Below are 12,641 nucleotides of genomic sequence, written 5' to 3' on the forward strand. Positions count from 1 at the left end.
TTTAGGGTGAAGTCCTGGGCAGATGCCTTTGGTGGGGAGCTGTACTCCATTGTGACTAAGTATTCGGGCTCCCCCCTGTTGCAGAAGGTAGGCAAAATGTGTGAGGCTTCTCTTTGCTTCATCTCACCTCCCCACATGGCCTTCCAAGGTTCCCCCCAGGGTGGAGGAAAGAATGAGGCACTGGTGTCCAGCTGCCTTTTAAAATCATGGAGCTCAGTATCCATAAGCACTGAGAGATGCCCTGTGGCAGCTCTCCATGAGCTGGAGAGGGAGATCCATTCAATGCCTTCCCTGCTTTCATCAGCCATTGCTGCACACCACCTTAATTGTACCACTTTTTGTTAAAAATGCTCTTTAACAGCACTCCTCGTGTTTCCCCTCTGGTGATCACTTTGTGCTCCCCTGTACTGACCCATCTCCCCTCCTTTCCTAAGTCCCTCTGCTGCTCATCCCTCAGCTGCTCGTTGCCACCCCATCATCCCCTGCTGCAGCTCTCCAGCTGACACTAATTTCTTTTTGCTTTCTCATCTGTATTCAGCCAGTTGTTTATCGATTCTTTGAATTTTGCCCTTAAGACTCTGCTTCAGGCAGGGGCCCTGGAAGCCAGAGGTGCAGAGCTCTGCTTGGCTTGATCACCAAACAGGCACTACTGCAGTAAACTCTCTACCAGCATTCAAGGCTGTAGCTCCAGGGGCTTTAAACAAATGGTCCCCTTTGCAGCTGTAGAGAAACTTCCCTAAGTCAGTGGTGAATGGCTGCTCTCTTTCAGCCTTGAGGATCTCTGCCCTGCACCTCCCGAGTGCTGCTCTGGGGACTGGTGGCTGCTGAGTGCATCCAAAGGAGTGCAGACTCCACTCTGTGGCCACCCAGTTCTTTTTTCTTTGCTCTTTCTCTGATCCTTCAACACAAGCCATGAGTTGTCCCTTACACCTTCTGGGTCTGACTTCTGTCCTCATATTAGCAATTACACCCACATCCTAGTGCAGCACAAAGGAGTTGGATAGCATTTTCCTTGCCTTGCTGCTAAGCCCTGTTTCCCTATCCCCAGAGTGCTGCTTTTTGCCTGGAGTAAGGGATCACATCCTGCAGCACTAACTTTGCTGGGTTTGGCCAAGACAGGCTTTCAGCACCCATCACCAAGGTCTGTGCTGATCATCAGCTGCTCTTGGGAGGAAAGAGTCACCATGCAATAAAAGGTTGCCAGCACTGATAAAGGCACTAACCATGAGGCAGCTGCAGCAGGATGCAGCTGCAGGCAAAAGTTTGCCTCGTAGCAGTTTTGATGATGCTTCTGCATTGCCTGTTGTCCCCTGGGCTCCCCATGCCATTGCTGCCAGAGGCGAGGTGACATGTGAGCATCTCTGGTGAGAGCTGGAGCTCTGGGTGGGGGGACAATGCAGATTTGGGTTGTTTGATAGTAGGCGTCTTTCTGATGCTGTGTAGGTGTGGGCTGACAGACAGCTTGTGCTGCTTCTGCTGAGAGATTCAGGGAGTTCATGTTCCTTGGGGCCCAGGAGTCAGTGACACTGACTGGGGAAGGGGAACTGGGGTTAGCCTGAAAGTACCAGTGCTGTGAAAGTTGTCAATGCAGGCCAGGAATGGCACGTGTGGTACTGAGGTGAGTGCCAAGACAGCTGTGCTGTGCTGCTCCTCTGGATGTGTTGCACCATGTGTTCTGTCTCTTAGGATCTTGATTCCTTTGGGATTGGGGTTAAATGAGACCTGCAGGTGCTCATAGTGCCACTAAGAATTAGAGTTACAGCAACTAGTTCTTGAACAAAACCTCACAACTCTTTATCAGCCATTGGTATGATTCATTGGAAGCAAAGAAAGCTCAGTTTCAGATGAAAAAGAAGCCTGAATGTAACCAAATCCAATCTAGTGTTCATGTCAAGAAGAATTAAAGCAGAGATGTGTTTTCCTGATGAGCCTTATGAAATAATACCACTTGCCTGCCCAGTCCTCACACACAGTTTTGTTCTTGAAGCAGGGAAGGTGTCTGATTTGCGTGTTTTGACGCCTGGGCACAGTCTCTGGAGATCCCTGAGCTGGACACAATGTCATCTGTGACTCAGGAGGAAAATGTCACTTTGAGCAGGGGTACAGATGAGCTTCATCCAGCCTTGCTCTGTAAACACTCCAGCAAAGAGCCATCTCCTGAATTCGTGTTGTGTTGTGTCATGCCCTGCCCTAACTTAACTTGAGCAGTTTAAGCAGCTCAAGTTTACCTTTCAACCTCACTTCTTGAACCTTTTCATCTCCTCTTATTTCCCTGGGAAATAAGGAAAGAGTCCTTCTCTCAGCCTCCTTTTCTTTAGGTAGGTTGGGCACCTTCTCCCAGTTCATCATCTCGAAGCAGGGACAATCCCAGGGGGCTGCCACTGCATCCCTGGCACCTCCAGCACTCCAAGTGGATGCCAGCAGATTTTTGATTATTAGGCAATGTTTTCATGCACCCTGGCAGACCCTAAATATCTCTATCTAGATCATTGGCACAGACTGTGGGTGCATTAGGCCCGGGCAGCCAAAGTGTGGAACTCAAGCACGAGGATTTGCCTGTGCCCCAGGCACGTTTCTCTTTTTTAGGCTGTTACCTGTTTTTCACATCAAGTATTTCTCTGCATGCATGGGTGTGCCCAGACCAGCAGAAGGGTGGGGAACACAGCACGGAGGTCCAGGTGATTCTTTTCTCAGTGCTCCTCTAAGTCAAGGGGCATTTTGTCTTTGAGGAAATACAGAAGGTGCTGTTATCTCAGTTTGGATCTTATCTCGTGTCTCCCTTGTGCCTAATAGTCTTGAAGTACTTACATAAGCTTTCTTTTGTGGTTTTGAGTTTGCTTGCTTTTCTTTGGACTTTTTGTTTCCTCCAGAAGAACCCTAATATGTTGCAAACCCAGGTGGTTGAGTTTCCAGCAGGCTTTATCATTCCCAGAGACCTGGTGAACTGACAGACATCCCTTGAATCCCCAAGGGCAGGCTTTTACCCTGCGTCAGAGAGCTTTGCTCTGCAGTTATTAGAAAGCCCAAAAAATGTGGCAAAGACCAGACAAACTTGAGAAGTTCCGTCAAGACGTTTTCCTGGGTGAAGATGAAAGGAATGTCTTTCACACTCTTAATTTAGTTCCACTAGCAGTGAGTAATGCAGCACCGTGTACTTCAATAGGCTGAATTTTATGGAGGTGGGAGCAAGAATATATATTTGGTGACATATCTCTGTTCACAGATAAAACTTGGGATACTGAATTCTGGATATTCTACTTTTAAATCACCACCCCCGTCACTGCAGAAGGGGAATCTTAATGTATTGCTCCTGCTGTTTTAAGGGAATGCTAAGTGTTAGATGCATTAAGAAAAGATTTTCTGTTAGAGCTGAGCTAACTTTTTGGCCTCTTTTCAACATCAGATCCTTTCAGCCAGTTCTCCCAAACCTGATTCCTGCTCTGTACCTTACAATGATCTGATAGCCTGAACTCTAAGCACAGGTTGTACAGGATAATCTTGGCCAACTACAAGCACCTGAGCTGACTTTCAGCCATGGTGTCTGGTGTCAGTGTTGGAATCACAACTCCATTGCCCACCATTGGGAAATCTTGGATCAATAGTCATCAACAGCCAGAGGTTTCAGTGGCAGGAATACAGGCATGTAGTGGTTTGCTGGTTCATGTGTAGGAAAAAAGCTCAAATAGGATTTCAACTCAAACCTGGTGTATTCCTTAGTGGAATGAAACTTTGCAGAAAGCTGTTGGGGGTTTTTTATGGTGTTTTGTGTTGGGGTTTGGTTTTGGGTTTTTTTTCCATCTCTGGCTAGAGCTCAGGGCTGAGATGTGTCAGACTGCTTGTGATTTCTCATGATTACTTTTACCCCAGTAACATCTGCTTGTGAGTATGTCAAAAGCACATTTAAAAAAAAAATTAATGGAGGGGGGGAAAGCCCTGTTGCTTTTAATTGCAGCTGTGACCCAAGGCCAGCGGGGGCAGGTCACTCTGTGAGGTGCATGCTTGCCCCCCTTTGCTGGTGTTCCCAGGAGAGATTCCCCTCCTGCCCCGAGCAGGGCCTGATTCAAGCCCAGCCTGGCACAGACCGTGTCCCTGCCGGCGGACCCGTGCATGGAGCTAAATGGGACAGACACCAGCTGGGCTGTGCTGCGGCCTCGCCACCAGCCAGGGATCTCTTTGGGCAGCGTGGTTACCCCAACCTTCCTGCTCAAGCCCTCCTCTCCTCCTGCTGCTTCCCCGCCTGCCTGTCCCGGCTGCCCAGCCCCAGCGGAGGGGATGCGAGCCTGGCGTTTTTAATCCAGCAAAGCCCTCGCTGCTAATCGTGCCAGGCAGAGCGAGCAGCCTCCCTGCCATGCCTGCTGCAGGCTGGATGCTGCTGCTATTTCTGTCTGACCTCCTCAGCATTTCTTCCTCTGCCCGTGCTCAGCCACGCTCCCAGATGGTCAGGGAGCTCCTTGAACGAAAGGGGCTCCACTCACTCACCCTAAGGACATTCAAAGTCCTTTCCCCGCTGCTCCCCTCTAATTCAAAAGTGCCACCAGAGCCCCTGGTGTCTCCTTGCCCTTTTCACCACTTTGGTTTTTTCCCAGCACAAGAAGCCCAGCCCTGGCTGAGATTGCTGCTGTGATGCTAACACAACGTGAAGATGGAGGGGGGCTGTACACACTGCAGACAAAACTGATGATGAGGGACCAGGGAATTGCAGTTGGTTGCCTTTGTGTTTCCACACAGCTCAGGAGATAAGGCTCTGTCTTTTCTGAAATAAGTTAATCATCCTGTGTCCTTTTGTAGGTTTTGTTACTCTTTCTTTCTGGCTATCTCTGTTAGCTGGGGGATGTTTTTTTTTAGAAAGGAGAAATAAAGGCTATTGTATCCAGTCTTAAAAGGGCAGATTTAAGGAGACAGATTATGGTTGCACAGTTTAGATGTACTCTTAGGCTTTTTTTTAATTCCTAGGTTATATGAAGCATGGTGAGAATAAACTGGTTATCTCTAAAGCTGTGAGATCTAGATCTGCCTTGTTACAGCAAATAAGTGGCGTACTCTGGGAAGTGGAGAAGGCCATTTATTGCATTAAATAAATCTCTCTTAGGTGAATCCACGTAGGTGGAGCTGCCTAACGTGGGTCATGTAGCAGCTCTGATGAAGTGCAGCACCAAGTAGCCATGCTCATAGCTCCTAGTTTCTGGGAATTGCTTGGCCTAGCTTTTGCTCCTGGGTGCCCGATAAAAATAGCACCATAACTGTCTGTCTCAGCTTTCCTTGGCAGGCTCCCACATAAGCAGGCCCTCCTTGCTGGAGACCTGGCAAGTTCCCTCACAGAGGTGGTGGCACTGGGGCAGGACAGCAGGGGCACTGCCAGGACATCTCCCCACCAGTGCCCCAGAGCACATGTGACACAGGAAGAGGTGCAATGACAGCACATGGCTCTGCTCCCTTGCTCCTCCCTCTGCCTTAAGCAAACTGGAGGTGCATGATGTGTACGATGCTGTTACAGATGTCATCACAGTGCATGGTTTGGGTTTTTAAAACCTGGCCTCCTGCTTCTCTCTAATTTGTAGTCACTAATCGCTGCAGGTGCATGGCTGCTTTCAACAGCCACAAGCTCTCGAGTGGGCCAGTTGTTTTTACTTGGTCAAAGTGCTTTGAGTTACAGTCACTGATCTGCACACCCTGAATTACAGGGTGGAAAAGGGGGAAAGGCAAAGATGGAAGAAGGTAATAAAATCAAAGCAGTTGTTTCAACACACCCTCCCTCACCAAAGACAATACCCAACTAGCAATAATAGATTCGTCCCTCTCCTTAAGAGCCTCCTGCTCAGCAGGATTCTCTTCTTTCCCTTGGGTAGAAGTACAAAGATGTGGAGCCAACTCTGAAAATCAAGGAGGTGGATGGCTTGGAGCTGGTGAAGAAGTTCTCAGATCAGATGGAGAGCATGCTCCGCAGGAAGGTCGAAGCTGTTGAGGTATGACCACTGGGGTTTGGGGCTTTGGGAGGGAATTCATGTCCTGTCAGCCCCAGAGCAGCAGGCACAGGCCTCCTGCCTGCACCAGGAGTGTGTGGGCGTAGGGGTTGCGTGAGGACTTCCCTGCCCAAGCAAGAGCCTGCTGGTGCAGCTGGCTGCTCGCTCTGAGCTTTAAGCAGACACTGGTGGGAGGGTGTGGGCGTTCAGACAAGGGGATGCTGGCTTCTCCCTGTGCTCAAATTAGAAAACAAGATAAAAACAAAGTCTAGGAATAAATATGAGGGAATGAACACTCTTTGAGGAGACAAGCTGTTTAAAGGAGGGGGGGGAAGAAAAACCTCTCAGAAGCAAAAAATTGAGTTCATCCTTCTGTAATGCACTCTGGCCACTGAAGACTAGGTGCTTGTTTCAGCTGTGTGTGTGGCTCAAGGGGAATTTCTGCACCTCCTGAACACAAGCTGTAGGGAAGGTGCTTGGATTTCCAGCTGTGTACATGGGGAAGTGTGGAGGAGGTGGCAAGAGGTCTGTAGCTGTTGCTGTGCAGGAGATCAGAGCAGGCAATCGTCCTGGCCCCTCTTACTTCCTGCATCTAAGGATTTATCATATTCCCATGTGTTTACCTACTATGAAAAGCATATTTCTGTAGTCACAGAGCCTTGACTGTTTAAGGTTTCTAATGTGGAAAAGTCATCCAGAAACACATCATTTGAATCTCCAAGTGAAATGTGGGCATATTTAGTCCCAGAGCTTTGGCCCATAGCATGAAATTCTTAGGCAGGCTTTTCCAGGGTTTGGATTGCCTTATCCTTTGTGAAGGAGCAAAACGTAGTTTTGCTGAGACTGTTGCTGATTGTGCAACCCTGAAAACATGTACGTGTTCAGTTGGATCCCTTCCCAGTCTGTACCAATTGAGAATTAGTGCCCTGAAGCATCATACTGGAGAAAACTGGCTGATTTTATTGCCTTCCATAAATGGTAAGAGCTTATAAATGGCCACAGCATGGCTGAGCCCTTTACGAAATCCAGTCATGGTCTTTGTCTCAGTAACAATACCAGACTGAGACTCCCACAAGGCCTTTTCCTTTGATGAGATATTGACATCAAGCTGGGGCTGAAATGCCTTTCCCATGGCTTTTTGGAAGGGTTTGTGGAAAATGAAATTAAATCTGTCTGTTGTTTCTGTAAATGGACCTGTTTCTGTTTGTATATGTCCTGTGATACCTAAAATTGCTCAGGGGTTTAGTAGGGACTCCGGAGTAAGTAGGTGTGAATATACGTGGCAATAAATAGCTGCAAATAGTATACCTTCCAAGCTGTAAAAGTGCAGCACAGAATGACAGGTCAGCAGGAAAGGAGGGAAGTTTATAACCCAAGACATGGTTGTGGGGAAGGAGGCAGTCACTGATGCAGCTGGAAGAACTTCTGGAGGGCTCTGCCCCAGCACCCACTCACCTTCCTTTCTGTGTGCTTGCTTTAGAGGTTGGTGGAAGCAGCAGAAGATGCAGATCTGAACCATGAGTACAACTCCTCGCTGGAGGTGAGTTTGTCCTGGTCAGTGACAAAATGTGGCTCACAGAGAATGGGCAGAGCCAGGAGCCCACCCCCTCAGGCTCCTGGGCAGGTCAGGAATCGCCTTCTCAGGACACTCAGCTTGTCTAGAGACTACTGTGAGTAAGAGACATCCTTGGCAGATCCCAAACACAGAAACACCGAGAAGATTAGTCCCTTTGGCCCTGGGAGGGGAAGGATTCGGGAAGACATTGGGCTGCATGATATTATTGGCATTACTTTCACTGCACAGCCAACACTGTCGCTTTAGAGCAAATTAGCTGGCACTTTGTGGGTTACTTGACTGGAAAATGAGCTAAAAATTGAGTGTGAATGAACAATGAGGAGGATGCTGTTACAAATACCCACAGCAATCCGTTAATCCAAATGAACTGAGTTTCTCACCATCTTTCTTAACAGCTCCCATCATCTTTGCTGTACCAGACAGACACCCACTCATCAGGACTTCCCTTAAGGTGAAAGTTTGGTGCTGCCCAAGCAATTTGGATAATTGGCTTTCTGTTAATAACTGTTTGTTGTGGCCAAGCTATGGGATTATGGCTGGTGAGGGGAGCTGGAGTGAAAAGGCTGTGGAAGGAAGCCCTCTGTCCACAGCACAAGCACAGACAGTTTAGCAGATGGATGGGCTACCCCTGCAAGTACATGTCTCAGTGCTGGGAATGAAAACACTCCCTGAAATCAAGCTAGTTACTAATTTCATCTTGCCTTTTTTTTTTTCCTTTTTGTAAAAGAATCCCATTAGTCATGCTAGTTGGGTCAGCTGCATTCACAGTGAGGGTCATGGGTGAGTTGAGGTACATGACTCTGTATTTGCACACTCCATTTGCACCCTCTGAGTGCTGTAAGTGCTTGAATGTAAATCCTTACATAACCTCTGGCTCAGATAAAGTCAGCAAAAACATCTTAAAAACGCAGGTTACCCAAGGACAAAGAATGCCCTGAATGTACTAAAGTGGCTGTAGGTGGTAAATCTCCAGTGACCTTCACAGGGGGCACACTGCATTGTCTTTGAGCACCTTCTGCTTGATCCTTTGCTCTTGATGAGTGCCTGCTCCTTGCAGTGACAGGATGAGGGGATAATCCTGGCTGGATGTACACCAGGAGTTAACTCGGTGACAGCTGCAGGGACAGGGCAGGTGAGGTCGGCATTGCCGTGTCCTGTGGTAAACCTGGGAGCCAGACCCAGTGAGACACTCCACCTTTCCAGCTAATCCCTGAAATACCTCTGAGGGGCCACAGCAGTCTGCCACCCTGCCCCTCTGCTCCTAAGTGGCTCTTCTGCTCCTGCCATTGACAGTGCTTTCGGTCATACGGGCACAGGACAACAAGAAACTGGCCAGGAGCCATCGTTTGGGCAGCTTGACACTTCCAGTTGGTAACAGCTTGTTTGCTGCTCATTTTGATCCTCTTTGAAGCCCTGATTCTCCGTATGTCCCCTCTTTGTTTTAAAGAGTGCTTTTCCCAGCAGTGCTGGTAATAGTCTGTCCTGTTCCCTCTTTGTCTTTCTCTCTTCCATTGCCTTCATCAACAGTTTGATTACTACAACTCTCTCCTGATTAACAATAAGGATGAAAATGACAATTACGTGGAGCTTGGGGATGAATTCATTCTGGAGCCAAATGAGCATTTCAATAACCTGCTGGTGAACACAACCTACAGCGATATCCAGCTCCCCACCAATGTCTACAACAAAGGTAATGGCCTCTACTTTCTCACTGCTGGGAGGTCGGTGTGCAAATTATCAGCATTAATACTGGAAGCAAGGATGGGGATAGAAAAACAACAACTGACAGAGGGGAAAAAAAAAAAAAAAGCAGGGTTGGAAAGGTGCTGACCAAGGGACAGTCATGTCTGTGCTGTACTGTCACTGTGACAGGGCTTAGGTACAATCTGCTCTTGGAAAACCTCTTATGGTGGGCAGAGTATTCTCCTGCAGGTCCTCTACCCAACCAAAGTTGCTGTGAGACAAACTGTGGTGAGACTTTATTGGCAATTGTCACTCTGGATGAAGGGCTGGCTCTGTGAAGGCTTTTAGTTGTCAAGAATCTCATTGGTGACTGTGCTCACAACTGCTGTTATTTAGAGACACAATAGAGGGAGTTCTCTTTCCCCATGATTTTAAATCAGTTCCATGTGGTCTGGCAGCCCCAGACCCTACAATTTTGCTCACAACAGAGCCACCAGCAGAGCTGGCTGTGGGTAGGAGCAGCAGAACGGTACCAAGCAGGCTGCTGCCCTCAGCAGAGCATGGAGAGAGGTGGTCAAATGCCAGCCAGCAGAGAGGCACTGGCCCAGCCAGCTGATTTCTTGCCTCTACACCTCACCATGAACCAACCAGCTCCTCTGGCTGTGGCTGCAGGATGAGCAGGAGGTGTGGAGGAGGAGGGCTGCCCAGGGATCCTCCAGGGAGCCGTGTCCCCCAGTGCTCACTCCCCCTCTTGCAAACAGCAGCAACCCTGGCTCTCCACAGCATTTCTGCTCTTCGTTCCTGCAGGACTTACTTTGGCTTCATCCCTGGGGAGTCACAATCCAGTTTTTTCCTCCTTTTGACCAAAACTGCCTTTAGTAAAGTGACTAAAGAGGAAGTGCTAGGTCAAAGCTCCACTCTGTTCAACACAAACACAGTTAATCTGACAATGACCAGTTTCTCATGATTCCCTGTTCCTACTGCTGCTGCTGCTCTTTGGTCTCCTGAGGCAGTGAGTCAACACAGACACCAAATATAGGCTGCCTCCTCGGAGTTCTTGGAATCTGCAACTTCCTATTGATTCTGAGGAGATGGGGGCATGGTAGGACAGCCCAGGCTTTGTCAAAGAAATGGCAGGCAAAGAAGAAAAGACAGATTTGAGGAGGAAAAGAGGAGAGAGAGTGCAACTGTGTAAATCCTAGGGCTCCTCTGTCCTAGGTGATTACACCTAGTGTAAATGTAGACAGTCTCTGTAGAAAGGCTGTCAGTGATGCATCAGGCAGCTGCTTCTCAAGAGCCACATGTCCCCTGTCCAGCAGCAGCTGATCACTGCCTGTAGGGTGTGCCAGCTGTGCTCAGCACCGTGATGGCCTCCCTGAGTCTCTGAGGGCATTATTCCAACCAGATGCAGTGCTCAAGGGCAGCCAAGACTGGAAGGAGAAATGGGGTTAATGGTGTCTGACCAAGCTGACATCACCTGCCGTGGCCAGTGGTGGTCTGGCCTGGCCTCCAGGATTCCCTTGAGTGGGCAGGGAATGGGATGTATCAGTGTAAAAGCTTTGGATAAGGTTGCATTCCTCCTGGAGCTGTCTTTGTTCCCATCCCTCTCCTCCATCGGGGTGGTGGACGTCCTCCCTTCTTTTACACCCTTTCTTCCCCACAGACCCTGCCATCCTTAATGGAGTTTACATGTCAGAAGCCCTGAATCCTATTTTTGTGGACAACTTTGAAAGGGATCCCACACTGACCTGGCAGTACTTTGGCAGCTCCACTGGATTCTTCAGGCTCTACCCAGGTAAAAGAGTAGAGATTGGCTTTGCTCTTTCAGTGCAACACAACAGCTTTGCAGGACAGGGTCTGTGCCACAGAAGAGTGCAATTTGGGAAGTCTGGGGCAGCACAGCCCCAAGAAGGGCAGGATGCAGTGAGCAAAATACTCCTGCATGGGCTGATAAGGCTGAAGGAGTAGGATCCAGCAGGCATAAACCACTTTCTCCCATTAGAACCAGCCCCTCAGGCACGTTGCCCATGCAACCCCAAAGGAGTCTGCTGGCAGGGGTCCCCCAAAAAGCTCCCAAAACACCACAGCAGGGCTATGCTGCAGGCTCCCTGGTGGGTTTGAGTGGTGGCCAAAGCCTCTCTGAGGACACAGGTGGCAGATGCAGTGGCCAGCCTGCCTGGTTATCCACTCACCAGCTGTGAGTGGCACATTAGGTCATGGCACAGGAGGGAGGTCCAGTGCTTGGAGGAACCCATGAGATTCTGCAGCTGCAGCTTGGCCTGGTGGCCACTTGGTCAGGTGGCTGCATGCCCGTGACCTGGCATGTGCTGGGGAAGGGGGAAGCAGAGAGGGCTGTGAACAGAGCCTGTAGCAGGGAATCTGGGATGCATCCCTGCCCCTGCTGCTTTTTTTTATGCTCTCAACCACCCTCTGGGAGAAAAAATATCTGTTGTTGAGAACTACATCAAAATGACAAAGTCCAAAGTACACACAATTGCTTCCCAAATTCGAACAGACTATGCCTAGGTACATTTTTTAAATGGGAATTTAATTAACAGTTTACTCAGAACTGCCAGAGCCCGAGCAGCTCTGCTTGCATTTCTGCAGAGTGGCCACTGCTGTGGCTGGCCAGACTCATGTGCTCCCTGGGGTAGCCAGGGCTCAGCAGGGAACAGCAGCAGAGCAGGAGCAGAGGCCTGCCTGCCTGCCTGTGTGTGTTGACTGCTCCTCTTGCTGCTCTCTTCAGGAATAAAGTGGTTACCAGATGAGAACGGAGTCATCTCCTTTGACTGCAGGAACCGTGGCTGGTAAGTTTTGGAGAGCCTTGGCCAAAGCATCTGTCATCCTTCCTCTCTCCCCCTTCTCCAAGGTGATGCCTTGGTGAGTTGCTGATCAATAATTGGTGTCCTGTGGCGCTCCTGCCAGAGGTGGGGGGTACATAAACAAAGGTAACAGCAGGTTAGGAAGCTTTGCCAGCTGCCAGCAACAGCTTCCCCTGTGGCATCTCGTGTGCCACATGGAAATTACCCTTCTGTGACTGGGAGAAGGGGATATTCAGCCTTCAGAACTGTGGTGTGTTTACTCAGTCTGTGGGAAGTGAGGTGCTGGGGCAGCCTGATGCTGCTGGGTAGCTGTGGTCACGGTGCATGTTGTGCTGTGGCTGGCACAGTGTGACAGTGGCATGTCCACCATTCCTCCTCCCTGGCTGCTCACCCTGCTTCTCTGTGTTCTTTTTTGTGCAGGTACATCCAAGCAGCCACCTCTCCCAAGGACATTGTCATCATTGTGGATGTCAGTGGCAGCATGAAGGGCCTGAGGATGACCATTGCCAAGCACACCATCGTCACCATTTTGGATACTCTGGGAGAAAACGACTTTGTCAACATCATTGCAGTATGTCTGTCTCCACTGTGGTGCTGAGC

The 12,641-nt window shown here is 49.3% G+C and overlaps 1 protein-coding gene across 1 annotated transcript in view; it reads left to right on the forward strand.

Moving 5' to 3' along the window:
• LOC138104490 (voltage-dependent calcium channel subunit alpha-2/delta-4-like) overlaps positions 1-12,641 on the forward strand; it is a 57,376-nt gene that overhangs the window by 4,916 nt on the left and 39,819 nt on the right. Inside the window, exons 3-9 of the mRNA XM_069003786.1 lie at positions 6-87; positions 5,847-5,963; positions 7,441-7,500; positions 9,064-9,226; positions 10,883-11,014; positions 11,966-12,026; positions 12,462-12,612. Of these exons, the coding sequence (XP_068859887.1) occupies positions 6-87; positions 5,847-5,963; positions 7,441-7,500; positions 9,064-9,226; positions 10,883-11,014; positions 11,966-12,026; positions 12,462-12,612 (766 nt within the window). The remainder of the gene's footprint in view (positions 1-5; positions 88-5,846; positions 5,964-7,440; positions 7,501-9,063; positions 9,227-10,882; positions 11,015-11,965; positions 12,027-12,461; positions 12,613-12,641) is intronic.

This window comes from Aphelocoma coerulescens, chromosome 1A (genome assembly GCF_041296385.1).
Source record: "Aphelocoma coerulescens isolate FSJ_1873_10779 chromosome 1A, UR_Acoe_1.0, whole genome shotgun sequence".
In the NCBI taxonomy this organism is placed as follows: Eukaryota; Metazoa; Chordata; class Aves; order Passeriformes; family Corvidae; genus Aphelocoma; species Aphelocoma coerulescens.